The 16320-nt window shown below is 36.1% G+C and overlaps 1 protein-coding gene across 1 annotated transcript in view; it reads right to left on the bottom strand.

Moving 5' to 3' along the window:
- Positions 1-13040, bottom strand: part of LOC107602998 (calcium-binding protein 39-like) — an 18796-nt gene extending 5756 nt beyond the window's left edge. Inside the window, exons 1-2 of the mRNA XM_016295660.1 lie at positions 12745-13040; positions 1627-1752 (exon numbers count right to left, since the gene is read on the bottom strand). Of these exons, the coding sequence (XP_016151146.1) occupies positions 1627-1728 (102 nt within the window). The 5' untranslated portion in view covers positions 1729-1752; positions 12745-13040. The remainder of the gene's footprint in view (positions 1-1626; positions 1753-12744) is intronic.
- Between the last annotated feature and the right edge of the window lie 3280 nt (positions 13041-16320).

Below are 16320 nucleotides of genomic sequence, written 5' to 3'. Positions count from 1 at the left end.
CCAGGATCAGGAAACAGTCCTCCATAAAATGTGCTGCACACATCTGAATATTTGGGTTGAACTGTTCTGGAATAGTGTTGTAAATACAACTTAACCTCTGATTTCTAGTCGTGTCCTCTTTTGGAAGGAACAAAACACACAGCGTCACACACGGCGGGCTAGAGTGAGCAGCGGCCGGTGGGCTTGAGAACAGCGCAGCCGTCGGATTCGACAAAGGAGCGTCCAGCAGGCTTGCGGCAACCACATGTGACGTCCCCGGGCTGGACTCCACTTCGTCCACAGTGAAAGCCGATCCGGCGATCCACAGCATGAAGTTGAAGTATTTCCTCAGCGACCAGCACGGATCAGCTCCAGGCATGACGAAGCGGACATCGTCCTCTTTTGGAAGGCCAAACAAAGTAGTTTCGTTTCACAACGAAACACACAGCATCTTCACGCCATGACGACAGCAACAATACTACAGCGAGAATAAAAGTTACACCTTCTTTCTTTGCGTGAACATTTGGGCGACGCTATGCAAATCTTCCCACATCGTGACGTAGACGTGGGGGCATGTTAGAATTAGGCGTGGTTGACTCTTAACTTTTATAAAGAATATCTCTTTGGATTTGAGACTTTAGTCTTTGCAACTTTACAGATCTTCTCTATGCACCAAGAGCTTGTAACACTCCAAAGAGAAAGGAAAAATTTAAATCGCATCATATGACCCCTTTAAAAAAACAAAACAAAAAACAAGTGTGGTGAAGCACAACTGAAGTCATACAAAATGCATATCCACATTTTGAGCACATTCTACTATAGTATAAGATTATTCATGTCCACTGCTGAATCAAATTCTCCATCTGATTTTCTGCACTGGTTTAAAACACTTATTTGCCTGGGGCCAGGCCTGTGTCTCTGAAAAAGCAATTGAAAAATGCAAAAACACACTGGAAAAAAACAGCAGTGGAAAGCAGCCTGATTTAGAGGACAACACTGATGTTGTGGCTGAAAAGAGCTATAATGTGTCTTAGGGTAAAGCTGTAGAGAGATCTATGAAACTTGAGCATCATCACTCAATAGCCAAATTCATTATGCAATCAACTGATTGTTTCTGGAACAACTGGGATTAATGCTGGAATTTAATTGAATAAAATTCTGGGACAAGAGTGGAAAAAGAAGGGAGAAAAAAAAATTGTCGGACCAAGGTAAACACAGAGGGGTAAACAAATTCACTAATCCTTCATGCCACATTTGTGCAATGTATTTCAGTGTAAAAACACCCGTAATCCATCTTAAGTAGGCGCTAAATGCACTGGAACAGCACTGTGCTAAACTCTTGTCATTCCTTTCAGTGTAAACACGCCTCATTTGAAGCAAATTAAGCTTATTAAAGTAATAGACTGATGCTGTACAGTCCCTGTAAAGTATACCAGATTGCAGCAATCTGCTGCATCCTTTAAAAAGCAAGCAATCAGAACCAGCCTGCAAGATGGCATTTTCTCCTCACCAAGTGCTCAGCACACTTTCTTTTTTATTGTTACCATGTTTGCACTGTTACCTGATATAATTTCAATAGTGAAATAAGTATTATCTGCAAGTGTAATTCACTTGTAATACCCCCAGGGACTGCTCTCAAACTCATACCTTCTCTGTCTTCTTGTCCTGCTTGACCAGGATGGAGAGGTTGTCCTTCAGGGTCTTCACAATTTCTGTGGGGTTCTTGTGAGGTTTACCAAATAGTGGCATGGTAGCGGCCGTAGACTTTAGAACCTGGTGTAAATTTAAAAAAGAAAAGAAAAGGACACGGTTCAATAGGGCTGCATGATTATGACAAAAATCATAATTGTTGATTATTCCCTTGAAATTGTAATTGCAATGATTAATTATGATTATCATAATTTACACTGAATGATGTTTATATAATTTTTTGAAGCAACTGCATGCCATATTTTATATGAAAATAAACAAGCTGAAAACACTCTAACTGAAAACCTTTTATTGCTTTTCTATAGTATTAAGCCTCAAATGTCAACTATACATTGGATTGGTTTCTTCTTTAAATACAAAAAGTAAAAATATGCATGGCATTATAATGTTATACTAAAAATAAAATTAAAACAATGGAAAAACCCTTAAGATAACCTGTAGAAAGAAAAAACACATCTTAAGCACGCAGAATAACATAAGTGGACTTTGAACGATTCCTTGCCGTTTTGAACGATTACGTAATTGTGGCATCCGTAATTGTAATCGCGATTAGAAATTCGATTAATTGTGCAGCCCTACGGGTCAATGGCTTTGATTGCCCTCTTCAATTCTGACAGCAAAAAACTGAGACAAAAGACGACGGGCCTGTACCTAGGGCTGTCACGATTATGAAATTTGGTTGACGATTAATTGTCTAAAAAACAGTCACGGTTATTGCGATTAATTGTCTGTTTTAGGGCTTTGCCGATTATCACGATTAATTGTCCGTTTCTTATGGCTTTCATTATATAATTGTGATTAATTCAAGGGTTCAGTAAATAATTATCTTTTAATCTTTTTTGAGTTATTATTTTGCAGTGTAAGATTACATAGAGTATTCTAAATTCTAAGAATCGGCCAATACCGATCCAACACCAGTGCTATTTTTTTTTCTACACCACTACAGAATATCAATACTGTGTTTGTGGAACTAATGGTCACTCTTTTTTTAAACAATCCACTAAATACTCACTTCCTCATTACAGAGAAAAACTACATTTGAATAAAAATATATAAGCTATGAAATTAAACTAGGTGACTGTTTAATTTAGTAGCAAAAAACAATATCTTGAAAAATAATATCTGGTGCACATTATACAATTGAAACATGTTTATTCTGTTAACTATTTGTATTCTTACAAAATACATTCATGAAAATAAGATAGAAATCATGAGAAAAATTAAATTGTGTGCGGCACAAAGCTCTTAAGCACATCTAGGGTGCAGAATGATGCGCATAAGTCACAGCGCGCTGCACTCCACACGGTACAAAGAGAAGAGAAATGAGAGAGCAATGAACCCCAGCAAGATGTAATTTTATGCGAATCCCCAGACCTTTATCTACACATCAAGTATTATAATGGGAATATATCATCTTGGAGAGAGAGTTGTACCGTGCTGACTGTCACAACTGAACGTGACATGCTATTTGAATGCTGAGCGGAGTAGGGATGCACGATATATCGGCCACCATATCGGTATCGGCCGATAAATGCCCATTTTTCCTGTTATCGGTATCGGCCTGATAAGAAAATTTGGCCGATATCTTAAAGCCGATAAATAATCGTTTGCAGCCTTTTGTGCAATTGTACGTTGTAATATTGTGTTTATTTGATGTATATCTGATTTATCTCATATAGAATGCGTTTGGTTAAGTTAAAAAGAGCGCTTCAGTTTACCGGTGATCATCTTTAGCTCAGCGCACGCAGCTCAAACAGCAGTGCACAACATTAATAACTATGATTGGGATTTGTAAGACTTTGACTAAATTTGGTAATGGGAGAGTAAAAATATTTTTAAAACGTACACCGTTCAAACTAGGCTGCTTATGTTGAAGTGTTTGGGATGTGGCTTTTAATGATGAGACCTTTTTTGTAATCAGGCTCTCAAAAAGTATATAACAATTTGGATATAGATTTATCGGCCAACATATCGGTTATCGGCTTTCAAAAATAAAGAGTAATCGGTTATCGGTATCGGCCAAAATTTTCATATCGGTGCATCCCTAGAGCGGAGAATAACTGACAGCTGAAGCAGAAGGAAGATCAATTTCTGTCAACTTAAATTTAACAATGTAAATATAATTCTGTCCCTCACATTAAGATATGGAATGGCTTCAGATGATATAGGCTATACGGTGCATGAAATCCAAACTGGTGCTCTTCTGTTTCTTTTGGTGTATGACTCCCCCTTGTGCTGTATAAAAAGCACAATAATTGTGGTTGTCTGAAACAACCGCAGTTAGATCAAATAAATAATCGTGGTTATTTAATTATTGTGACAGGCCTATCTGTACCATGATGTTAGTTGAACAAATTCAGAGTTACATGATTAGTTGAGTACACAAAACCAAACCTATCCGGCTTAGTTGGTACCATGATGCTGATTATCAACTTTCTTTGTCAACTCAGGCTTTGATCCAGAGTTTGTGGAGCGCGTGAACATGAATGTGACATCAGTGGTGAAGAGCCAATCACATGCCTATGCAACACAGAGTAAGTGTGAATCACTTCTCGCAAGAGATCCAGCGAGATTCAAAACTCTTTTGCGAAAGGTTAAGAGATTGAAGAATATGAGGAATTTAAATGCATTTACATGTGAATTTGCATGTACATTGTCCATGAAAGAGGACAAATCAAATAAATTATCTTGCTCTATCTGTGCAGTCACAAATGAAACTTGTGAAGTTAGTTTATATAGTTGATGATAAATAGCAATACTCGTGCAGTCATTTTTAAAGCGTTATCTATTGATTCTACTGCTTATTTATATTACATATGATCTCAATATATTAATATTCATTTTAAATAAATTATTTATAATAATTGTTCAACTAAAATTGCTTGTGTGTAATGGATTAATCATAATATATAAATCATATAAAATAATTCTAAGTAATTATTAAAGCTAGACAATTTATATATATATATATATTTTTTTTACTATATAGTGACCTTTAATTTGGAGGAAGAGAAACTGGGGGAGTGACTTTTTTGCATCAGACATGTGTCACTTTGCTCACATCTGATTGGTCCAATTTCAGTTTGAGATCTCTTATCCAGAACAAAACCTGCCCTGGAGCAGGTTAGCTGTGGAGTGTAAGTTACTATGGCAATGAACGCCGCTAAAAGCCAAGCCACTTAACATGGTACCTAAAACCCAGGATTGGTGATAACTAAACTGAAACTTACCTGGCTAACCAGCTAATCCAGCTTCATGGTACAGGCCCAACTGCTACTCAAGTTTAAAGGAGGTAATTGCCTGGAATATTTAACTGGGAAATATTCTATGGATCAAACACAGCACAAATACATACTTGACTGAATATATGTTTCTAATGATCTTCAAAACCTTTTGATCTAAAGTGTGTTTACAAGCCTGAAATCAGCCAAGTACAAACAGTGCCTACTTATGAATTTCTTTTAAAAACAAAAATTATGTAAAACTTTTGATGACTATTATTCGATTAATATTATTATTTTTCAAAAAAGTGGTCAAGTCACAAAAAATAGTAAATAACAGCACAAACATTCCATTAAAATTTGTGCTATTTTATTATTTATACACCATTGTAATAATTTTCCAGCTTTTTTCATTTTAATCTTAATTGCCCAGCCAGAGCCCTGACTTAAACCCCATTGAGCATCTCTGGAGAGACCTAAAAATGGCTGTCCACCAACGTTTACCATCCAACCTGACAGAACTGGAGAGGATCTGCAAGGAGGAATGGCAGAGGATCCCCAAATCCAGGTGTGAAAAACTTGTTGCATCTTTTTCTTTTTTAATAAATCTGCAAAAATGTCAACAATTCTGTGTTTTTCTGTCAATATGGGGTGCTGTGTGTACATTAATGAGGGAAAAAATTAACTTAAATGATTTTAGCAAATGGCTGCAATATAACAGAGTGAAAAATTTAAGGGGATCTGAATACTTTCCGTACCCACTGTATATTTTTTTTACTTCCACTTGAAATAACTCATTTTGTTCCAGCCTAAAATAACTATTTAAATTCAATTATTCTCAATTTGATTAAATAAAATCTGTTCGTAAACAAAGCCATTTTGACAGGGTTGACATCAGAATGAAATGTCAGAGGAAATGTTAAACCACATAATAGGGGGAATATTCGATGTTTTTCCAAGAGAACCTAGTGAGACTTGTGACTGGTAATCATGTGATCTAAGAACCTAAGCAGTGTGTGTGTGTGTGTGTGTGTGAGAGAGAGAGAGAGTCCTAAAGTCCACTGCTCCCGTTGGAAATTTCCTGTTACTCCACCTGTCAGCAGCTGCTCTTTGATCAGATTCCCTTCATATTAGAGCTGCGTTTACTCAACTTACAGTCGTGGTCAGAATTATTGGCACCCTTTGTAAATATGATCAAAGAAGGCTGTGAAAAAAAAATCTGCATTGTTAATCATTTAGATCTTTTATTTTTAAAATTCACATAAATCTAACCTTTCATAGGAGAATAAGAATTTAAAATGGGGGAAAATATCATTATGAGATAAATGTTTTTCTCTAATACACATTGGACACAATTAATGGCACCCTTTTATTCAATGCTTTTTGAAACCTCCCTTTGGCATAATAACAGCTCTGAGTTTTCTCCTATAATGCCTGATGAGGTTAGAGAGCACCTGACAAGAGATCAGAGACAATTCCTTCATCAAGAATCTCTCCAGACCCTTCAGATTCCCAGCTCCATGATGGTGCTTCTCCTCTTCAGTTCACCACTCATTTTCTATAGGGTTCAGGTCAGAGGACTGGAATGCCCATAGCAGAAGCTTGGTTTTGTGCCCAGTGACCCATTTTTGTGTTGTTTTTAAGGTTTGTTTTTGGATTATTGTCCGGTTGGAAGATCCAAACATGGCCATTATAAGATTTCTAACAGAGTCAGTCACTTTTCGATTTTTTATCTGTTGGTATTTGATAGAATCAAAGACGCCATGTATCTAAACAAGATGTCCAGGACCTCCAGCAGAAATATAGGCCCACAACATTAAAAATACAGCAGTATATTTCATTGTACACATGGGGTACTTTTTTATCCCTGTGTGCATCAAACCCATCTTGAGTGTTTGTTGCTAAAAAGCTAATTTTTTAGTTACATCTGACCATAGAAGCCAGTCCCATTTGAAGTTCCAGTCGTGTCTGACAACAGAATATGTTGGGGACTGTTTTTGGATGAGAGCATTTTCTTTTCTTAATTTTTTTTCTTGAAACCCTCCCAAACAATATGTGGTGTAGGTGCCGTTTAAATTTTTTTTTAAAGGTTTTCTGATCCTGAGACTCAACTATTTTCTACAATTCTCCAGCTGTGGTCCTTGGAGAGTCTTTAGCCACTCAAACTCTTTAAAGTCACTTTCTAATTTGTGAAGCTCAATTATCTTTTGCTGCACATCAGAAATATATTCTTTGGTTTTTCTCATTGTAATGGATGATTAAAGGAATTTGGCCTTTGTTTCCCTCCTATTTATATTCCTGTGAAACAGGAAGCCATGGCTGGATAATTTCATGTTCATAATCACCCTGGTATGCTCAAAATTGTAAATATGAATGGGAATATACTTCACAGATATTTTATATTTTAGAATTTCTAGGGGTGCCAATAATTGTGTCCAACGTGTATTTGAGAAAAACATTTATTTCATAATGAGATTCTCCCCCATTTTCAATTGTTTTAGTTCAATGAAAGGTTAGATATTTGTGAATTTTTTTAAATAAAAGATCAAAATGATTAATGCAGATTTTCACAGCCTTCTTTGATCATATTTACCAATAATTCTGACCACGACTGTATCTAACATTATTACCACCTTACAATTAATGGTTACATGAAGCATTTCTAGTTTGATAAAATGTTTTTTGTTTGTTTGTTTTTTTAAATAAATATTCTAAGTAGAGGTTGACCGATGTACCGTTTTTGCCGATTAATCGGCACTGATAGTTGATTGCTGGAACTATCGGCAAAAATCCATGCCGACAGTTTTTCGGGTTGCGTCCGTTGCTGTTGTGGCTGAGAAGATCCGCTGTCATTATACAGTAAGAGAGCGGCCTCGAGAGGCGAATCACTGACACCACGTGCTGTTTGTTTTGACACGTGCCACTGCACAGAGAGGGACACTTCAGACGCGCGGATTTAAAACATCAACTAAACGGTGTGTACACATTATATTATGGTGCATGTTTTCATATAATTTACATTTATTACTATTGATTATTATCATATCATTACTAAGTAATTAATTTGTTGACTAGATGCTGCACTAGTGGAGAAAGAACAGCAGTATGTTTGCTATCAAGGCTAAGAGGACGCGAACATTAGCAGCACCTTAAATGGTTAAAACAATGTGACCAAAACACACACAAGTTTTGCTCTTTTTTCTTTTTTTTTTTAAATACCGAACTTCAAACTCATATATGCCGCTTGTTTGATCATTCCTGATGTGAACTTTTGCCCGTTTGGTGATTAAATAAACTGTTTTAGACCGCGGCATAAACTGAACGTGACGCGTCTGGTGTGTGTGTGTGATCCCTGATACCTGCGAGTTCTCCCAAACGCGGCACTGCGCTTTTTGCCCAGTGTGCGACTGCCATATTTTGTTATTTTGATTAGATAATCATCACGTTTTCTAGAATAGAAACAATTAAAGTGTGAGAGTATACATACAATATCCATATAATTTCAAGGATATGGCCTTTGTGTAGATATTTAAAGATGGCCATAAATTAGAGTGTTCATTTCAACATCTACCAATTCATTTTTAAAATTTGAAGTTGCTTCTGTAACATTAATGAACAATGAACTAACTTTAATGATCAATATATAATTAATATTTAATATTAATATTTACATGCTACTAAAAAGTAACAAAGTAACAAATATTTCAGGTAAATGAATGGGCACAGACGAAGAAAACACTGTTACTTCTTTTCTCTGAATTGCACAACATTAAACAACTGTATATCCTGCATTAAACAGTGAGACTGTACATGATCTCCAAATTTTTACACAAAAACAACCTTTTCAACCTACAGAATAATTGTAACTTGCGGTATTTTTAGCTTGCAGCTGCCTTGCTATTTCCTGCATTCATATACTGTACAGATCAAAGGTTGCTTGCATTCTTTTTGGGTTTATAATGGGAGCTTTTTCAGAGCTGCTCTTCCAGACAATGATAACCATCTTCACTGTTCCTGTTCCTCACTGAACATCTGGTGGCCTTTAACATGCAACTATAAAGTACAAAAAGTGGTGCTGAAATCATGATCTATTTGCACAAACTGCTACTTATCACTGTGGACTTGCTACAATCACACACACACACACACACACGATAAACGTACATAGTCCAATGCGATCATACATCCAAAGGCTGACTGTCTCACAGCCATTAGGCCAAGTACAAAACACATACAGTAACAATAGTCCATTATTGCGGATGATCCGCTCAGTGTGATCTGATTACTGACCTGCCTGCGTTTGACTCCATTTATGGTAAATACAAGAGGGAGGAGGACGTCAGACTCTGGCACGCTTTCTTTTCCTCAGAACAGTCTCTTAGCCATGCCTGTGGTTTTCAGGAAAGTCAAATGATGCAATAGACGTTTCTGCTTAATCGCTGTTCCCAACTTCCTTCCCGGGAGCACGATCTAACAATGAACTACAGACTCCCGAAAGCAAACGCAGATGTAGAGATGCAGATTGCAGACAGACATGAAGTCTGAGAAGGCATTTCTGACGGTCTTTGTGCGATCAGAGACTGGTGTCAATCTCAGACACACACGATTAGGAACATTTGTGTGCCGAATCAGGCCTTTTTTTATTCTCAGGGCATGTTCTTTGGCAAATACTCAGAAGCTACATGCCTAGTCCATTATGGGCGAGACATGGTGAAAAACATTCCACTGACTCGCTGATGCATTTTCCTACTTTCAAAGTCAAGATGGAGATAAAATACAATCCATGCTTTATTAATGCATTGTGCAAAGTCCAAAAAAGCATGGGATTTTTTTACTCAAAAGTAGTAGTATTTAATGAATAGAGCAGCAAAGGCATAGTGTCGCATCTTGATCCACTAATTTTTTAGCTATTCAAAAACATGAATCCTACATACGAACTCACCTTCAGGTTCAGAAAAATGCCGAACATGTCAAGAATAACCTGACTGAAGGGGTAGAAAAACATGCCTCAGATTCCAAACGAATAAACAAATATTTTAAGCAAATTAATGGGTGCGGAAGAAGAAAACAATCTGCTAACTGTTATGCAAACTGGGTTAATCCTTTCACTCTACTGCACGACTTAATAGGCAAAGTCACTTAGCAAACCTCTTCAAACTAGGGAGTCTCCACATATTTCCTCAGACGTTGATCCCACCTAAAACACATTAGCAAATCTGCCAGATTAACTTCAGCCACGGCCGACGAAACAGCTTTTTGACTCCAGACTCGAGCCGCCACCGATGCTGCAGGGCCCTAAAAGTGCCATTTAAAAGACTGTTATAGAAACATCAAATCAGTCCTCTCTCTGAAAAGCCACAGTCTGTGGGAACGCCAAGACTGGTTTTTAAGAGACTAGAATTAGACGAATGTCAGCTTGAGGCTTATGCGATAGTATACAGCTATACAAGAGCAGCAGTTTATTTCACCTGAAGAACTGAGCATTAAATCCACAAATCCAGACATTTAAAGTGTGGCATTCATGGTATGGCATAATACTATAAAGACGCATATCTACAGTGCAAAACTTGCTAATATAAACTTTCTAATTGGCTGCAACTTATTGAAAGATACACTGCAAACATCACACTTATTCAATGATTTGCTTTTATCAAGTATGCGATAATCCCTGGAGTTATCAAGAATATAACGCTTCTCAAAGAGAAATATACACTGTGAAATGAAAGCACAAGCAGCTAGTTATGTCTGGCCGTGATAACCTCTGAAATCCCCCAACAAAAACACGAGAGGTCGACCGAATGATCGGTTTTGCCGATTAATCGGCACCGATAGTTGATTGCCAGAACTATCGGTAAAAATCCAAATCCATAGTAATGACCCGTTTTCATATCATTACTATGTAATTAATTTGATGACTAGATGTTGAATTAGTAGAGCAAGGTGTGTGTGAGGTGTGTGTGATTCCTGATACCTGTGGCTTTTTGCCCAGTGTGCGACTGCCATATTTTGTTATTTTGATTAGATAATCATCACGTTTTCTAGAATAGAAGCAATTAAAGTGTGAGAGTATACATACAATATCCATATAATTTCAAGGATATGGCCTTTGTGTAGATATTTAAAGATGGCCATAAATTAGAGTGTTCATTTCAACATCTACCAATTCATTTTTAAAATTTGAAGTTGCTTCTGTAACATTAATGAACAATGAACTAACTTTAATGATCAATATATAATTAATATTTAATATTAATATTTGTATTTATGTAAAGTATGGTTCAGTCCTGTTTCTTTTTTTTCTTTTTTTTTTTTAAAGTAAAACACTATTTTAGTTTTCGTTCAGTATCCATTTTAAAAACTATCGGTTGATTAATCGGTATCGACCAGTGTGGTCCAACCTAGCTATCGGTGAAATCCACTACCGGTCAACCTCTATTCTAAAGTGTTTTGAATTTACTAATCATACCAGTCTTCGTCTACTCTGCAATCTAGGTGTGTTTAAAGACTGGGAATAACTTACAGTAATTCACTATGCAAACACTGCCAGCAATAAAACCAAGACCTCACTCACCTCAGTCATAACAAAGTCATAACTTATCTCCAGCAATGTATGCCACCCTCATTTCACCCACATGTACTATCACAATATCACCTTAACCATCAAAAGGCCCATCCCTGAGGAATGTCACATGACCACATTTATTTAGCAGTGAGTGAACAGGTCTTCTGTTTGCTGTGTGACAGTGTTGGGAATTTCATAGTCCTCGTCAGAACAAAATAGAAGCTCCACCTTTGTTTACTATCTGTAAATACCACCTTCAACACCCCAGTGCAGCAAAACTACAAAACAAAATGATGAAATCTCTCTGTAGCACATAGACTACATATGTTGATGAGAAACCAGTTAGAATTACTCCAAAGAATATACAATTATTCATTTAATCATCTATTTGTCAAGACAATTACTATACAACATGAAGGCAGTGATATTATTGGTAATTAAAACAATATTATTGCACTGGAATAGAGTAGAAAATTGCCAGATTCATAGAAAAATATAATAAGTATAATAAATGTAATAGTTCTAATATAACATAATATAAAATCGTTTTTATTAAAAGTAAGAAAATGAATTTACAATGAATTGAATATCTCTTAATAAACAGATAATCAATAAATTATATAATTAATTAATTTTGATTTGTTGTAATAGTTTTTATTATTATTAAAAATGATTTAAGGAAAGAGCTTTGGACTCCACATTATTCCATTACAAAAAGTAAGGTTAAACGTGTGCCATTTTAACATCAGTCGTCAGATTTGTGTGACAGAAGTTCTAAAAGCTCTCTTTCAGGACTATAGGGAACCATCTGACAGAGATGGTGTTATGTAGAATCGTGCTGAAATGCATGTTGAACTGAGTGAACGGGCCTCGCTCGCAGTAGTGTGGTCCGTTTCAGGCCCGTTCAGTCAATTCAACACAAACAGCCGCAGCAGAATTACAGCGTGACACTGAGCGAGCTGCTTACAATGTAAAAGTGGAACAGAACGCCACAGTCCAACAGAACGACAGAACGGAACAATGAAACCGTTCAGACGCTGGCGGCTCAAACACTCACATACATACACTCTCTCGGGTTGTCAGTCCTGTTACCAAAAACAAGCTCGACATGCGGAAAATTGCGCGTAGGTTTAGCTTATTCTCGTGCGACACCAAAATGAATAAGACACGTAGAAGTAGCCTGTGAGCTCAATGTTGGGGTTAACGTCAATTCGACGTTTTATTTGATACCAAGCGAACGTTTCTGTAATGTGTGAAATGTTGAATACTTACAGTGCTGCGATGTAACTGTGTCTTCCGCGGCTGCTTTGGTTCTGTGTGTGTGTGTGCTCGCGCGCTGGGCTAAACGTCAGCGGAATGTGTGTATAAGCGAATTAAACACTGACTGTGACTCAAACGCCCTGTAACAAACTCCCTGTCGAGTGGCTTTCTGCGGTTAAAAAATGATCTGGGATCGGTTCTGCGGCCGTCAGTGGCGGTTTGGTCTGTGATGCGCGAGCTGATCTCAGGTCAGATGCCGTGCGGTGATTGGCGCTTCCTCCCTCACTGAGGCGAGGCGTGAGGCGTCGTGTTACCCGGATGTGGATGTGTTCAGACTGTATTATGAAGAGATATATGGGGTGTACTATATGCACTTTTTACTGATTGCTAAGCAAACTGAGAGGAGAACTAACGCTCGCCAGCCGTCTGGCCAAAATCCCATAGCATTCAGGCGTCAGACTTAAGATATGAGACGTTAGACGTCAATAATAAATTATGTTCGAATAAGTACAGCGTTTTCTTCACTAAAACTCTATGTCTATAAAGGCTCGTGTTTTTTGTGTGTTTGAAGAGCGGAGAAAAGCTTTTGCCGTCTAGTTGTAATCAATAGGCTACTTTTGTAGGCTACGTTTTAAGTATCCTGTGCATATAGCGCTTTCATCGTCTATCATGAGAATTTGGCCAAGTGTATTAAACGACATGAAAAACTAAGCGCCCATATAGCTACAATACATATCATAACCTGTAAGTTGATGAAAGCGTATGATGCGATGCACTTGCTGCCTCAGATGCGGCCGTTGTAATGACAGACAAAACGCAGATCTCCGTCATTCGCTGGTCAAAAACCTTGCTAACTCCATTTGAGCTTGATTTTCATAAAATGTTAAGTGCAAGTGTCTGATAAAGCCACATACCAACTCTGACGACGCAGTGTTTAATTATTATTTAAAAAAAAAAGTTTTATATTTCAGTGCTTAGTAATGTGCATACACTGTAAAAATTATTGTGATTTTAACAGTAAAAGACTGTAAAAAGGCTACAATAAAAACCTGTTAATTGGTTATTAGTAAGTTTCCATACTATATACGGTGAATAACTGTAATTACATTTAATTTAATTTTACAGTAAAATACTGTTAAAATTACGGTTTTTGGAGGTGAAAAAGAAAAGGTCATTGTATAATTTACAGTGAAAAACTGTAAATTGACACTCCCAGAATTCCCTGCATTACACTTCATATTTTATGATTTTTCGTTGAAATAACTGTTTCTTCTTAGTTTTTTCTTATCAGTTGTGTACATTAGTGTTTTATCTTACATCTAATGTTGTTAATGTTTATTGCATTATTTCAGTATCATGTGTGTTACCATGATGGTGTTCAGTGTTTGTGTGAATGACACTGTGCATTCTATGTATATATATTAGTATTTTCCTTCTCAGCTTTTGGAAGAGCGTATTGTGATGAGCTTTGATTCATCATGTGACTTTTTCATCACCACCTGTTTTTGGTGGTTATCAGCATTTCAATGATTTAAAACAGATATTAGTACTTCAATATGCTGGTTTATTAACATTACATCAGTTAATGAAATATGTTTTTTATTTTGAATTTAAGCGAAGTCTGTAAAACCTAAAATGTTTCTACCATATTTTTAACGGTGAAGTTCTGGCAACCACAGCTGCCGGTATTTAACCGTAAATGTCACAGACTTTTTTTTACAGTGTACCTCTCTCTTCCCCATTACACAGCTATTAAAATAGTTCAGTTTTGTTTTTTAATGGAAAAGTGGTCCTATTTCTTTTTGTTTCTTTATAATGTTAATTTAGAAATATGTTTGGAACATTTTATGTTTGTTAAATTCAAGTTTTAGTTTTTTAAAGGAACGGCAGCGGCTGACAGTGAGTTGAGCATTATGTTTGATCAATTTAGCCTTCTCAAACCAACATGACTTGCCTAAAATAAACAGACATAAAACACTTCATGCATTTCACAGTATTAATTTAAACATTTAACCTAGATAAATGAGCGCTGTTAGGCACATATCCCACATATCCACATATCGTTTGCGCGGAGAGTGGAAGCTAAAGTGCGCTTTGCTGGACATGAAGGCGCCAGCTCGATCACTTGCATTTTTTTTAATAACAGTGGAAACTAAAAAATAAGAGTATGCATCATTCGGAACTGCAGAGGGTCTACTTGTATTTGTGTGCACTCACAATATCAACAAAATCTTGTGCTTTTGTAAAGCAAGGAAAACAAACAGGATGCGCTTTCTGTCGTCTTGGTCTTGAGCAGGAGCGCTTCACAGACATGATAAATATATCTATAAAATGCTTTAAATTACTATTTTAAAACGAAATAATTCAAATCAGAACAAAACCTCTTTCATTATGTAATCCCTAAAGATGAATTTCTCTCTAAAGGCATATCCAATGAGGAGATGGTGAGTCAGGTTGGTCAAATTCATTTTTGCAACATTGACTCTGAAAACATTGTTTTTTGAACAAATAATTAAAATATCCCCTCACTATTTTTAACTTTTTTTTTTGGTTTTTATTTATTTATTTTGTTTGTTTCTTATGATCACAGCTGTCTCCCTACGACTGTGATCATAAGGCTTCAGTAGATATCAACACATGAACAATAGGCTACTATATGAGCTACAGCCTTATTTTAATAGACATAACATTTGAAAATGAAAATGTGTCAAACTGGGTAGACCAGTTTCAAAAAAATTTCAAATAGGCCTATGTATAAACATTTATTAATCATTTATCAATATATAGGCTCTTAATATGAACATGTAGAGTAGCCTACAACAAACTGCTCTTGTAATAAGCAGCTATATGACATGAAAAAACAAAAACAAAAAACAAAACCTGAACTCTGAAATAATAGACATCTGCTGATCATACAATTGTCTAATTTTCAGAAATGAGGTCTACTGTATAGTGAATGATTTTTTTCTTTAGAGACGTGTTGTATTAACTATTACCAGTAAGTTCATATGTGCTCTGATTAACATTAGCCTATATTATTATATTGTATTATTTTATTTAAACTGTAACTGTGAATATATTTGGATGCTCCATGTTAGTCACTGAATAGGCCTACATGATTTTCAATTTATTTTTAGGTGATATTGCTTGAAAAGTTCATTATAATGAGTGCTCAAAGAAAAAAAAAACTCAATTATTTATGCTGTTTATTTTATTATCAAAGCCTATGTGATAACATAACCTGAGGCTAAAAGCTGTGATATTAATGTTGTCCACTAGAGAGAGCCACAGGATAAGGAATAGGCCTATTAGAAGTTTATTTTGAAAAATTAATTTCCACACTTTTGAACAGAAATAAATGTATATAACTATTTAATTTAACTATGATGTACTGACAGTATAGTTTTATATAATCAGTGGACATTGCTTATCCCAAAGATTTTCCAATTGTTTAAATTTTCCTAAATGCTGTCTTAGTTTTTCTCGATTACTAACACACAATTCATGAAACAATTCACCACTTTGTCACAACTATAAACACATTCTTGTGACAAACAAACTTGTACAAACTTCCATGTCAAAATCAAA

The sequence above is a fragment of the Sinocyclocheilus grahami genome, unplaced genomic scaffold (assembly GCF_001515645.1).
Source record: "Sinocyclocheilus grahami isolate Dianchi unplaced genomic scaffold, SAMN03320097.WGS_v1.1 scaffold339.1, whole genome shotgun sequence".
NCBI lineage: Eukaryota > Metazoa > Chordata > Actinopteri > Cypriniformes > Cyprinidae > Sinocyclocheilus > Sinocyclocheilus grahami.
Note: the sequence above shows the minus strand (reverse complement) of the source record. Positions and strands in the feature narration are given on the sequence as shown.